Source organism: Triturus cristatus, chromosome 6 (assembly GCF_964204655.1).
Source record: "Triturus cristatus chromosome 6, aTriCri1.1, whole genome shotgun sequence".
Classification (NCBI taxonomy): Eukaryota; Metazoa; Chordata; class Amphibia; order Caudata; family Salamandridae; genus Triturus; species Triturus cristatus.
In genome coordinates this window covers 1,806,966,634-1,806,981,740 of record NC_140589.1, presented here as the reverse complement: position 1 = coordinate 1,806,981,740, position 15,107 = coordinate 1,806,966,634, and the positions used below count along the sequence as shown (strand labels likewise).

At 40.2% G+C, this 15,107-nt stretch overlaps 1 protein-coding gene across 2 annotated transcripts in view; it reads right to left on the bottom strand.

Annotated features, from left to right (window-relative positions):
* Positions 1-241: 241 nt before the first annotated feature.
* LOC146822051 (fucolectin-like) overlaps positions 242-15,107 on the bottom strand; it is a 61,651-nt gene continuing 46,785 nt past the window's right edge. For both annotated transcript variants that reach the window (XM_085613167.1, XM_085613168.1), the window contains exon 4: positions 242-704. In XM_085613167.1, coding sequence (XP_085469293.1) covers positions 533-704 — 172 coding nt within the window. In that variant the 3' untranslated portion in view covers positions 242-532. The remainder of the gene's footprint in view (positions 705-15,107) is intronic.

The following is a 15,107-nucleotide window of genomic DNA, read 5'->3' as shown; positions in this document are numbered from 1 at the left end:
TGACCCCAGCCAATCATAGTGATTCCCAATTTACAATCTACTTCATTAATAGTAATGAGGTAGGCCAAACTGCGACTCACTATGATTCTGTATTTTCTAAACTAACCTCCTAGTACAGGTTGTTTCAAAAAATATAAATGCATTTGATAAAAGCCGGTATGCAAATTACGACCACTGCTACCAAATGTATTTTATCACAAGAGGAACGTAATAGGAATCTCATTAACAAAATCTCCTAAAATGTAAATACATAAGGAAGAACTTTTAATGGCAGCACATGTGACATAATGAGAAAAAATAAGTAGGTTTTTGCATATATATTACACGCCTTTCAACTAAATTATATAAACATTAGGATGCTTTGAGAATAATCAATGAAGAGAACAGTCATCTGTAATAAATTGAAATTAAAATCATGATTATTAGATATTAATCAGTACATATCAATTATGCATTTTAGGTTAAAGCTTTAATTGTTTTAATATATTCCACAAAAGCTATCAGATTTGTATGCGTATTTTTATCATGTTCTTCAACAGACGCAGGTGGATGTTTGTTCTTCAGGGTAGCCAAAGACCTCCACTTCACAGGGTGTCAGATAGTCCTCTCTGCCTCTTATGATGATACTGACATAGCGACCAACCATTCCATCGCACTGAAATGTCTGTGTTGCTCCAGAAGCGATCGATGAAATGGTCGCACATCTGAAACGAGAGCACACAGCAGAAATGCCAATATGTTTGATTAGATATAAAGAATTGATTAATGGGTGTAGAAAAGAGCTTCGAAGCACATAGACTAGTGGAAAACCTGTTCAATTGCTATCTTTTGTAAAGTGATACTAGTAAAAAGCAAAATTTAGAACTTCAGTTAGATGAACTGGACAGTGTGGATTATTCCACACATATGTATAGGTGACTAAAGAGAGGAAAGCAAAAGTATCTTGTACAGTTATGGCTGAAACACCTGACCCTGGGAGAGCAGAAGACATAGCATATTTGATCATCCACCTGGCCCATTTTCCATAATAACTCTGCAACCCATTAAAATGAATGTATGCACTCCATTCCCCCCAAAAACAATTTTCTTAAAGGCTGATTCAAAAATCAATTTGTGCATCTAAATGCATTTTTTTATTTATTTTTGTACTCACAAAATGTCAATTCATTTGGGTGGGTGAAGGTTTGGGGGCAAAGTAGGCAAGAATACCTTTCAATAGTAAGTGAACACAAGAAACTTGTGCGTTTGTGGGTATTTGAAGATGCCTGCAAGGCTCATTTGCACCTTGGATATAGACTGAAATTTCAACGGCAGGGTAAATCACATCTGTGTTGAGGGTCGGAATGAGGAGGCAATGCACTCAATATTTGTGATGTCAGGCATGGCTGGCCGCCGAGAATGGCACACGTGATCTAGCCGGCTCACATCACCAACTCCAATCTGCATATCAAGGAATCATGTCCATGCGTCGGGCCCCCACTGGTGAGTATGCTGGGCCCTGCCCTTGAAGGCTCCTGGAGGACCCAGAGCCACAGTGGGGCTCTTCCTTTGAATTCAACCTGCATCAGACATTTTCTCCCACCTGTTGTGCCCCTCTGACCTCCAGTGAAGGGGCCCCACATCTGGACCGCCCATGGCGGAGATGTGTCTGCCTAAGGGTCCAGGTTTCACTGATTGTGCCGCCAAGCACAGGCAGGTCATCTCCACCTTACTTGTTGCTTCAGCCGGGATACATTGCGGACACCAACCAGCATCCACCATGAAAAGGGACAAAGCCTCCAAGCACTGCAATAAAGAAGTCACCCTTGATAAGTATACCCGCCTTTGGCAGCTGCAGCATCCACATCTCCATCTAATGCATAGTACTGCCCCGGCTTGCCACTGCTATTCCTACGGATACAGTGAAAATCCTGGCAGCTATTGATGGATCTAAGGAGGCACCTGAGGCAAAGGATGGACACGGGTGGGTACCAGTGTCATGTTACTGCATCAGGATCTCCGGCAGGCTGTTGACAGGATCTCCAAGGCTGAAGTCAGGCCCTATGGGGTATAATCGAGCCCAGCCCTTTTGTTTCCTTGTGGAAGAATTGGTTGGCCTTTACTCCTCGAGGAACTGCAGATAGGTTTCCTCCCCTGGGCTTTCTCTCAGAAGAGTCATCGTTAGCTATTCCACATGAGAGAAATTGTAAAAAACCCAATGGCCTAGGTGCAAATGCTTGAAAGCAGCTGTAGAACCGCCCCCAATTTACTGGTGTGTGCACTTATCTCATCCGCCTCAGGTGCCTTTGGCTAGCACCAATCTTCATACGGCTGAACATTAGATCTTGTAAAGCTGCTGTAGCCAAATGTTTAAGGGGGGACTCTTGTCAATTATCTGCAAGAATTTTAAAATCTATAAAGTCTGCTATAACAATGTTTCTTGTGTGAATATTCCAGTTTTATACAGTGCAAACACAACCCAAAGGTATTAGAGCGCTTTACATGAGCACCTATTGCCTTACAGATGGATACATTCATGTTTTAGGCACGGGTAGATTAAGTGATTTGTCCAGAAACACAGGGTTTTTTTGCCTCCCGCCAGAAGCGAACCTCCTTCCCCAGCTTCAAAGTCGGCCCCTTTAGCCGTAAAGCCACATTGAAAGTGGTCGTAAAATAGAACTTGCACTTTACCTGTTTTCAATGTGGGCGTTGACACCCTACTTCTTTCGATTGATTTGATTTGATTTATGATCTTATATAGCGCTGAATCACCCCGAGGGGCATCTCTGCGCTTGTAACGGCTCTGCTGCATCAGCGAGCTGATTAGAAGAGGTAGGTTTTAAGGAGTTTTCTGAAATGAGAGATGGTCATACAATCACAAAGATGTTGTGGTAATTCATTCCAGAAAACCGGGGCCAGATAAGAAAAAGCTTTACCGCCGCTACGCGATTTTTTAATTCTAGGGATGGAGATTAAGCATTTAGATCCTGACCTAAGAGAGCGTAGAGGAGTGTAGTTGGTTATTTTGCTAGAGAGATAGGACGGGCCGAGACCGTTTAAGGCCTTGAAGACAATACAGCCTATCTTAAATTTCACTCGTTTCCTTACTGGAAGCCAGTGGAGCTTAGTCAAAAGGGGCACAGAGGGAGTCCTGAGCGGGGCTCCCGTAACTAGGCGGGCCGCCGTATTCTGCACAACCTGCAATTTGTTTAAGGAGGCTTCATTGGTCGAAAGAAGCAGGGCATTACACTAATCAATTCTACTCAAGATCAAAGCCTGTATCAATGTTTTCCAGGTCGCCGGAGGAAGTAAGGGAAAAATTCTCCTGAGTAGACCCAAGACATAGTAGCAGGTGCCAATCGTTGAGTTGACATGGGCATCTAGAGTGAGCTTTTGATCGATTTTAACACCAAGATTTTTGATCACTTCTTTAGGAGTAGGGGCTTTACCCAACTCCTCAGGCCACCAAATAGGGGACCAACAAATGGCGGCACCTCCAAAGAGCATAATCTCAGATTTTTCAGCGTTTAATTGGAGGAAATTACTTTGCATCCAAGAGGCAATAGCCATCATGCGCTGGGAGAAGATATGTTGGATGTCAGATCTATTTTTGTCAAAGGTAAGGAGGAGTTGGGTATCATTTGCTTAAGAAATGGGATTAAAACCCAAACTTCTCATAAGTTTCGCCAGAGGGGTCACATAGATATTAAAAAGAGTCGGGCTCAGACATGAGCCCTGAGGGACCCCCTTGGTAACCCGGGAAGGGGCAGATTTAAAAGGGCCCAGGGTGACTGTCTGTGTTCTGTCAGTTAAGAAGTCAGTCAACCATTTCAGAGCGAGTCCCTGAACTCCCAAATCCTGTAACCTCTCCAAAAGAATCTGGTGGGAGATAGTGTTGAATGCTGCTGAAAGGTCAAGCAGCACCAAAAGTGCTGCCTGACCATTATCCAGTGCCATCCTGGTATTGTCAGTCACCTCTACTAAGGCAGTCTCCGTGCTATGTTTGGCCCGAAAGCCCGATTGAGGAAACATCAAGGGAGTGGGTGGATTCAACAAATAAGCTTGCTCTGCAAGGGAAGCAGAGAGATGGGGCGGTAGTTGGTCAGCGCAGAGGTGTGAATCTTCATGTTTTTACGGATGGGGATGATTTTAGCATGTTTCCATTCCGACGGGAGACTACCAGAGCTCAAGGAGCTATTGAGAATGGTGCAAATGGGTAAGGCAAGTTGAGCCGAAAATTTAGAGGATACTTTAGCGGGAATAATATCGAGAGGGGAACCTGATTTGGTACATTTAAGAAGGGATATAACTTCTGTAACAGCAACAGTGGGGAAAGTGTTTAGTTGAGAGTGTGTATTCATATGGTTAGAATAGACTACTATAGGAAGGGAGGAAGAGGAATTTGCCAAAATGATTTTCTGATAAATATTTTCAACTTTCTGAATAAAGAAAGAGGAAATTTATCACATAGAGATTGCGAAGAAGTGTCAATAGTCTCACAGGCTTTCGGGCTAGTAAAAGTTTTCAAGATATGGAAAAGCATCCTGGAGTTATTTCCAGCTTGATCTAGTAAAGATGCAATGTGAAATTTGCGGGCCTTTTTAATATTTTTATGGTACGTGGTCAAGGCGATCTTATAGCTAACTTTGTTTTGCTCATTATGAGAGAGTCGCCATGTTCGCTCTAGCTTTTTACATGAGCTCTTTTCATCTCGCAAAGCAGGGGAGTACCAATCTGTAGGAGTGGCTTTCAAAGGGTGAGATTGAAGCTTCATAGGAGCTGACTTGTCGAGGACGTTAGAGATGACTGAATTGAAATGGAGAAGTTGTTGTTCAACATTATAGGACACGGTTTCCCTATCCCAAGAAAGAAACGGGGAGAGAAAGTGATCAGGCGTCAATTTATGCCAGGGTCTATACCATCGGTTAGCCGGAATTATAGGCGTGGCAGAAATAATAATAGGACTGATAAGTTGGAAATTTATCAAGGAATGATCTGTCCAAGTAAGCGGATTGGTGTCACCGCATTCAATGTCCTGGGAATTAGTTAGGATAAGATCTAAAGTATGACCAGCTACATTAGTGGGAGCTGAGTTAATTCTTACAAGTCCAGAAGCGGCCGGATCTCGCAGGCATAGCATCGCGTCCTGGTTATGAGCATCTTCACTATGGATGTTAAAATCTCCTAACAGAAGAAAATTGCGAGTAGCAATTATGTGTGGAGAAATAAACTCATGTAATTGGCTAGTGAAGTCCAATATCGGGCCAGGGGGCCTGTACACCAAAGCTCCTTTCCAACTGCATTGTGCAAGAAGGTCTATTCTAAATATGAGGCATTCAAATGTCTCTGTACACACTTGGTCAAGGATAGTGATGGACAGAGCATCTTTATAGATTATAGCTATACCACCACCAGCTCGGCCTATCCTGTCAAGTCTCAAAAAGCGATAACCCTCAGGAATGGCCATAGTAATGGCTGGGATGGAAGAGGGTTTTATCCAGGTCTCAGTGATAAAGCCTATCTCCGGATTTAGGTCAGTTAAGAGGTCCCATATATTGACGGCATGCTTAGGGAGAGACCTAACATTGGCCAGGAAACAATTCCATTTAGTGTTGTTTGATGAAGATTGATCCGAGTCAAAAAGGGTGTTACTGAGTGAATCAGAAGTTTCACTAGTGTGAGACTGTTCTAAAGAGATCGAAGGAGGATTGGAATATACAGTACTCTGGAATCTGCAGGCCAGACATGAAAATGTGCCGTCAAATAGGTGATGCGAATGAATAAACAGCTTGCAAGGGACAGGCTTAATATTTAGTAGTTGGTCGCGCGTATAGCTGTAGTGTAGGCTAGGAGCCTTTAACATGACTCATTGAAAACGACCAGGGGTCCTGGTTCTTGGCGATGGACTGGCGCGGACGGGCGCAGACGGGCTTGCCTCTGGTGCGCCTCCGGGCATGGCATCGGCGCGCCCACTGCACGCGCTCTTGCATCCCCCTGATTAAATAGCCCCAGCCACTAGAGCGCTAACCAAAATAGCGCTCAGTAGCAGGCCCTAACCTGGTATGGTCCTTGTTTAACTCGCTAAGTAGCGAGATGTGTTTCACAATTTTAAGGTGCGAGTAAGTGGGCAATACAACATTTGATTAAATATCAAATATAGTGGCGTCTAAAATAATCATCCAAAATAAAAGAAATAACTCGCGCTATTACCTACCCTCGTGATAATGAGAGGGCGCGGTACAGCAGAGCGAGAGGTAGTGGAACAAAGCAAGTTTTTAAATAAAATCATAGCGTGCACGGTCAGCAGTAACCTGTCAGTTTCCTTCCGTTTCCAATCTCACTGAGAAATAACTGCTGAATCCTGTGGCTAAATAGTATTCGCACTGTACTTTTTATTTTTATTTATTTATTTAAGAGTTTTATATAGCGCAAACTAGACCCGAGGTATTGGGTATCAGAGCGCTTTACATGGGCACCAGTTCTGTTACAGATGAACGCATTCATTTTTGTTAGGCATGGTGAAATTACGTGATTTGCCCAGAATCACAGAATGTGTAGCGTCGTTGCCGAGACTTGAATCCAGTTCCCACCTCTCCCCTAATATTTAACATGGGGTGTCTGCGCCTTGTATTCTTTCAGGTGCTATTTAACAGAGTTTCGAAATGCTGGGCTCCCTTATTGCTACCTCTTTGATGGCACTTCGATTCAGATCAGTTATTCACTTCTAACGAATGACAGGGTGTCTTTTAGCATTCATAGCCTGCCTTAATTGCAGCAGTTCCTAGTAGACCTTAATGATATGGGGTTCTTGGGCGTTCAAAGGATTCGCACTTCAATTGTTCAAACAGCAGTTTATAGTAGAACTTAATGAGAAGGGATTCCTGGGTTTGTAAAGCATTGTACGTAATTGTTCATACAGCAGTTTTTAGTAGACCTTGATAAGAGAGGGTTCCTGGGTGATTAAACATTTGCACTTTAATTGCTAATTTGTGAGTTGCCCACAGCTCTCCTTTCTAGCTACAACTTAATGCAGCTCCAAAGGTCTTCAAACCTGTGACTGTTTTTAAATTGATATTAGTAGATTACATTTAACAAACTTTGATAAAATGAGATTTCTCAGCTTCTATAGCCCTCGGATTTTCAATTGTTTCTGATATGTCTTTTATACTTCAACAGCTGACAGAGGACTTTGATGAGAGAGAGTCCCTTGGTGTTGATAGTTTTGCACTTTAACTACCCATGTGGTGGAAGGCCTGCATCTTTAGCATCTGGTCACAATTGAATTGAAGTCTAAAAGGTTGTAAACCTTATGTCCTTTTCCTTGATGTTCTTGCTTTTTTAGGCCAAGCCTGGGCACCGCATGCGCTGCTCTGCGAGTCATGCTGTATTTGAGCATGGATTTGTAGCTCCGCCCACACTACGTCCATATTTTTCATTGGCTTGTGTCATTATCCTTAGTAAATGCTGGCTTCTGATTCGTTAATAGGCTTGTTAGTCCCTCCTTAGTACCGCCTTGTCTTCATTTGTAAACTCCCTTGAGGACTGGCCCTTTTACTTCTGTTGTTACACTGTTAGTCTTATTGAGTCTGTAAACATTATATTCTTTGATAAGTTTCCCCTACTGCAGGCACCACATGCACACTTTCATATTCCAAGCAGCCCGGAACAATGGCGGCCGCTTTTTAAAGTGAAATAGGTCTCGCATTTACAAGTGTTTGTGCTATTGGCATTGTAAATGACAATGCCTTTTATTTATTTGTTAATTATCAAAACATATAAATAAAAGGCCTTGTCATTTACAATGCCCATAGCTTAAACTCTTGCAAATGCGAGACCTATTGCATTGCAAATGCTTGGTTTTTTTGCAACTTGGCTTACAGTGAACTATAAAGAGATTTTGTTCATGTTAGCATTTTTCATTATTTACATTAATGTCTTTTTTAATGTACTTGCAGTGTTTTAAGTTGATAATTTGCAATGATTTTGCTTAATCGTGCAAAAAATAAAGAACCTTGAACCTTGTCATTTTACTTATTGAAATCTATGCTATTTCTCTAAATTGATTTGGGATTTTTTCTTGTGGTGTGTTTTCACTTATTACTGGTTGAGTGCTGCATAAATACTTAAAATAGTGCCTCTAAATTTAAGCCTCACTGCTTTGGGCCATGCTACCAGATGGTTAAGTACAGGTTTATTTCATGACTTTCTTAGTGCTTAAAAGGGAACGCCTTGAAACTCCTCATCAACTACACTGTACCGCCAGTCAGCCTGCTAAATCCTGGTCTTAAAAATGCATAAAAAGTTGAGGAAAAGCTAGCAAAACTGGAGCACACTACAATCTTTGGAAAGGTCATGGGAACTACCCCCTTGGGTTCCTCCAATTAAAATAGCAGGTGGTCTTAAGCAACCCGTTCATGGTGAGGATATGTGTTAAGATGAGTCTCCTGAAAATCATTACCAAAAGGCAGAGCCACACCAGTATGTCACAATGGTACTTCATGATTGAGTTAAACTTCCCGACTATACCCTGAGGCTCTGTACATGTTCCTTTCATATGTGGGTTAATGGCACTATAAAGATTTACATTTCCATCGATGATATCATAGTATATGTGACATCAATTTAGCGAAACCATAACTTGCCTGAACTGTGCTACAATCAATAAGAGACAGGAGCTAGAACCCCACACCCACCCTCACAAAGGCACCCACTACACACAACACCATATTTATAAGCCAATGGATGACACATTGGTTACAGGTAAACTCTTGGTGGATCAGATCTGAAAGACCAGAAAATATTAATATTGCTATGCAGCACACAATCTATATGTGAGGATGGACTGCTTAATTTGCACAATACAGAACTCTGCATGCCACAGTGGAGCTGGAACAATTTTCAGAGTAGTGGTGCTGCCATCAATGTAATATCACTTAGGTCATACAAATTGCGAAAATTCCAAGTGTTTCAACAAAAAGCAAGTATAGCAAATGACCCACATTTAAAATGAGATGGTTAGGATTGCTTGCTTTCAGATCAGGAGAGATCAATAGGAATTTCAATGTATACTCTGTATTAATACAGTCAGTATGGATAGTTTCTTGATGTCAAACTTGAGGACTATATATGTATTGTCAACTGTAATATATATATATATATATATGAGTTATTTTTGTATGTGGATATATTATTGATTTCTAACACAAAACTTTCTAAATGTTCTTTAACTCTTTTCTGTCTTATTTGTTTTAAGTGAATATATGTTTTTCTGTGATTCTTCCTTACATATGGTCATATTTATATGTATGTTTTTGTTTATATTTTCAGCCCTGATGAAGTTCTCTATGAGAACGAAACGCGTTGGCTGAAATTCCCTGTTGTTTATGAACTGTTGAAATTTTGAACAATAAAGAAATATCAGATACGCTCAGAGCAAATTCCTGGACATTTCTTTCATCCCTGCGCACACCATTTAGAACAAAACTTTAGGATCTGGAAACACAGTGGCACCACATGACGGTTGGTGTCTGGGCTTGTAGCGTGGGACTTTAATCAAACAGAAAACTGGTACAGAGGTGCAGGGAGGAAAGTCCACCGTCTGGTGTGTTGTTCTTGCTTTAAATGACCCACAGGCATTCAGCAGTAGACGGGTAAAGGTATGGTATGTAGTCAGGGGTGTACTTTGGAGTACACTGTTGCAAATATATTACTGAAATATGGTGTGATAGCACCGTATTATTTACTTACAGCACACTCCTCATTGAAATGGCTGCCAAATTTGAAGTTTTATTGCAAAAACTATATGGTGTATAATTGATAATGTATGGAAATTGGGTTTCTGCAATTATTCATCATTTGAACATCACCAAGTAAAGGGTCTTGTTTTTTATTGATTCCATTAAAATCTTTGTTTCCATCACAAAATTGCTTCATTTGTACCTTGCTAATTTATGATTTAATTTGAAATATTTGAACAGTTCATGTACAGACATTTATATTTTTGTGTTAGAAACCAACAAACATCCTACAGCATTTGCTTTTACATTCCCTGTATCCCTGCAAGATTGTCAGGTAGTTATCTTTCCAAAATCTGCTACCTCTGCATTCAGAGAAAGAAAAGTAAACACCAATTTCCATGTTAAAAGAATAAGCAGCAATTTGTCTGAAGACATAGCCTGGCATTTGACTCCTATATTTGAACACACAGCAAATGTGACAAGATAAAAACAAAAATTAAAGGCTTGATTATTGCTCATTTACCTTCTGATATTGGGTTGGAGCAGCACCCCCAGCGCCTATGTTTGCCATGCCTTGTATAAAACCAAAACAGTGTGGAGAAGGCAGTGTGCAATGTTGAAAGATAAGGCATTCAAACATTCACTGATTGAAACTATAGAAAACATCTTCAACACGAATGAAGGATCTGACATACAGACAACAGTTGAGGCCCAGAGAACAATAATGCACGAGCTACAAAAACTGGAAGATTCTATGTTAAGATTAGAACATATAGCGGCAGCTCAAGCAATGTCAATGGAGTACTTAAGCAAGCTAGGATGAAGCATGCATGAGTCTGAGAGAAGTTAAGATACCTACACTTATCTGACTAAAACACATTCTGATAATCACAAGGCCAGTAGGATGCTAGCAGAATTGATTAAGCCTTCTTAAGTTTCTGTTTAAAACTGACCCATTTTATTTACACAAACTTCTTATGTTTACACAAAAAGACATATTATTCAAAATGCTATGCTTTATAGTCATTGTTTCATAACATATGCCAATGAATTGTGCAATTTGAAGTGCATTGTTTGTTCAATGTATGTGGTGGATCCCTGGACTAATCAGGAGGTCCTCGACTGCTTAGAAAATAAAATTATATTAACATATTGAAACAGTGTATATCAATAAAAAGGCAAAATTGAAAATGTAAAAATGTTCTGTAAATGTGAAGCAATTTAAAATTGGAGACTACAAATCAAGCTAGTATCCTCAGACTTATTCAGGAGAGCAGTGCAAGTGTATCAAACAATATAGTATGGATGATGGGTGGTCTCAATTGAATTTGAAAAAGCTTAAACATTCCTGTTAAAATTAAAACTATGACATTTTTATATTTGTTTGTAAATTCAAATAAATAGTTCAAAATTAGTGTATTTGTTTGATGCATGCATGTTTCTGTAATTTTGTGTATTGTTTTGTGGTTCAAATCATCAAAATTGCTTAGGCCATGGTACCCGGATGCCAATATTGACTCATTGAGGATCCCCAGATTCCAATAATGACTCATTGAAGGTCCCCGGATTACAGTAATGCTAAAGTAGGGGTCCACAGAAGACCAAAAGATTAGGAACTCTGCTACATGATTTATTACATTATTTGGGTTTGTTCTTCAACATTCCTTTTATTTTGTCCATCTTTTCACCCTTACTTGAGCAACGTTAGGAATGCACTTCCTTTAATTTTATATTTAAATTTGTTGAAGCTGAGTGAATCATGCTAATTATATACTAATTATATACTATTTTACATTGTTGTCCTGGTTTTTGTAACCTTTAAAGATGTTTGTTTTCCAGGAGCAAGAAATAACTTTTCCATGTCCTTCCACTTTTCCTAAGAATACATTGCTATTTCTAGTTTTTCAATCCCTTCAACTGGACTTCAGGCAGTTCCCTCACTCTGTCAAGCCCTTTGAGCAGTGTGGTTTGCTTTTTGTTTGTTTGTACGGAAGAGAAGTATAATGGTGCTTGTAAATGCAATTTAAAGTAGGCAAAGGCATAACTGTGGTTTACCTATTCTGTTTAGTAATTCTTGCTTAAAATGTGCTCCTATGTACTGCTTGATCCATCTTCTTAGACACTAACTGTATATGTGGGATTGCAAATAATACTAATGTTTTGTAACATTTAGAGAGCTTTCTTCCTGTGAACTTTGTTGTATTTTTCTGTTTCCCGCAAACATCTTTTATTGTTGTTGCCATGCTTCACTGTAGTCCATGGTAAGTGCATGTATAACTGTAATCTGTTTTTTGTTCATAAAAATATTAGTCACTTGATGTGCATTTCATTCTGTGCTCCATATGTTTACATTAAGTGAACTAGAACGTATTTGACTGTAGTAACAGCTAATATTAAAATGGTTAATATTAATGCTAATTTTGTTTTGGGTACTTGAATATAAATGCTTGCAGACATTCTTTAGGTTATATTTATAATAGTGGTTAAGGTAACAATGTAAATAATACTATGTATTATATATTTAAACACATTCCTGCTTCAGGTGCAAAGTAATTATATAAGCATGTCTCATGTAAATGTTTTTTCCTTTAGCAAGCAGTTGCTTTGAGTTTGGTGTGGTTTGGGACTGAAAGGTATATGGCTTTTTATAGAGGCACTTTTCTGTAGCCTTTGACAGATGCTATATTGTTCAAACATTACATGCAGTGTACATATACACCATTCCTTTGTCTGCCCTCAGTTTCTGACTCATTCCATGCTCCATACGTGATCTTGAGCAGGTGGTGTATATAGGCAAGTGCATACACACTTTATTGCAGACATAGTTGTACCATTGATATTAATAATGATTACTCCCTCTAAATAAACGTAGTCAACTTTCTGTAGATGCATTATTATTGTTGAAATGTTTAAGAGTGTGCATAAATGCCAAATGTCTCCTAACGTTATGAAGCTCTACCTGCTACACAGTGTAGTTTCCATATCAAGCCGTTGTCCGGGGTCTTAGTCTCATTCCGTTCTGCAGAGCTGATCTTGGGCAGTCTCAGAGGATGGTCAGTTTTAGGTGCACTTTTTTGTAGGTCATGGTAGTAATGTGGAGATTATTAACCCGTTCGCTGCTCAGCTTTTTCTCCCCTGTGCTAAGCCTTTTTGGGCTATTTGGGGTAGTTTGAGTATAGGCACCTGTAACGTTTTGTCCACATAAGGTATCCACGCCAAATTTGCGCCCTTTTCTTCCAACATCATAAGGATTTTAAAGAAACCCAGGGTTTGTGGATTCCCCTGGAATAAGTCAAAATAGAGCAACATTTTTTGGGGGGGGGAAACGGGGAAAAGGTGCTGCAGAAGAAAGAGTCTGGTTTTCCCCCTGCAAATGGTATCAACAAAGGGCTTGTGGTGCTAAAATTATCATCTCCCCAAATTTCAGGGACAAGCAGACACTTGTCAGAAAACCAAATTTCTTTACACATTTTTGGCATTTTACTGGGACATAGCCTATTTTGCTACTTGTTGTGCTTTCAACCTCCTTCCAGTTAGTGGTAGAAATCGGTGTGAAAGCAATATTGGATCCTTTTCTGAAAAGTAGACAACATTCTGAATTCATCAAGGGGTCATTTGCATTGATTCTTCAAGGTTTATTTATAGAAACTAACAGTTGAAAACAAGAAAAATTAAAAAGAGTTGAAAAAAACTGCCATTTGTGTCAACATGTTCACCTGTAACTTCTTCTAAGAATGACAGATGTTTGAAAGCAATATACTGTTACATCCGATGGACCCTTCTGGTTGTGGAGATATATAGGACTTGTAGGTTCACTAAGAACTTAAGGAACCAAGTGCCAATAACTGAGCAGCGCGTTGCAGTGGTTTTTCATTGTGTAGCGGGTATATAGCAATTAATTTGGTAAAATATAAAGAGTGAAAACTAGGTATCAAAGACACCTATGTATTTCCGAAATGGAAACAAAATATAGAGTTTAGAAATAGTAGCTATTTGCCGATCTCCGAAATTGTGGTTGCCCATACTTGCCTGTGAATTGTAGGACATTTTTTAAAGTGACTACTTTTATACACATTGGCCTACATTAGGAATGCAGAAATGCATAGAAAGTCAATTTGTAATAACAGTTGCTCTACAATCCTGAGTTTCTCCAAGTCTCCCGATAAAAACAGTACCTCACTTGTGTGGGTAGGCCTAGTGCCCATGACAGGAAATGGCCCAAAACACAACGTGGACACACTATATTTTTACAGTGAAAAGGGCCCCTTTTTTTGCACACTACCTCGCTGTGGATGTTGAACCCTAGCTCTGCCGGCACCTAGGGAAACCTAGCAAACCTATACATTTTTGAAAACTAGAAACCCAGCGGAATCCAAGAGGGGTGACTTGTGTTTCTCTCACCAGGTTCTGTTACCCAGAATCCTCTGCAAACCTCAAACTTTGTAAAAAAAACAACATTTTCCTCACATTTCTGTGATGGAAAGTTCTAGAATCTGCGTGGATCCACGGAATTCCAACCCCCCCCACGTTCTCCAAATTCTTCAGATAAAAATGGTACCTCACTTGTGTGGGTAGTCCTAGTGCCCGCGACAGGAAATGACCCAAAACACAACATGGACACACCACATTTTTACAGTGAAAACAGACCCTTTTTTTGCACAGTGCCTAGTTGTGACAATTTGAACCCTAGCTCAGCCAGCACCTAGGGAAACCTAGCAAACCTATAAATTTTTGGAAACTCGACACCCAGAGGAATCCAGGATGGGGTGACTTGTGTTGCTCTCACCAGGTTCAATTACCCAGAATCCCCTGCAAACCTAAAACTTTGTAAAAAAAATACATTTTCCTCACATTTCTGTGATAGAAAGTACTAGAATCTGCGTGATCCACGAAATTCCAACCACCCCACATTCCCCAAATTCTTCAGATAGAAATGGTACCTCACTTGTGTAGGTAGGCCTAGTGCCCGCGACAGGAAACGGCCCAAATCGCTACCTGCACACACCACATTTTTACAGTGAAAACTGACCCTTTCTTGGCAAAGTGTCTAGCTGTAGATTTTGAACCCTAGCTCTGCCGGCACCTAGGGAAACCTAGCAAACCTATACATTTTTGAAAACTCAACACCCAGTAGAATCCAGGATGGGGTGACTTGTGTTGCTCTCACCAGGTTCTGTTACCCAGAATCCCCTTCAAACCTCAAACTTTGTTAAAAAATACATTTCCTCACATTTCTGTGACTGAAAGTTCTAGAATCTGCGTGGATAGATGAAATTCCAACCACCCAACGTTCCCCAAATTCTTCCGATAGAAATGGTAGTGTGGGTAGGCCTAGTGCCCACGACAGGAAACGGACTAAAACGCTACGTGCACACACCACATTTTTACAGT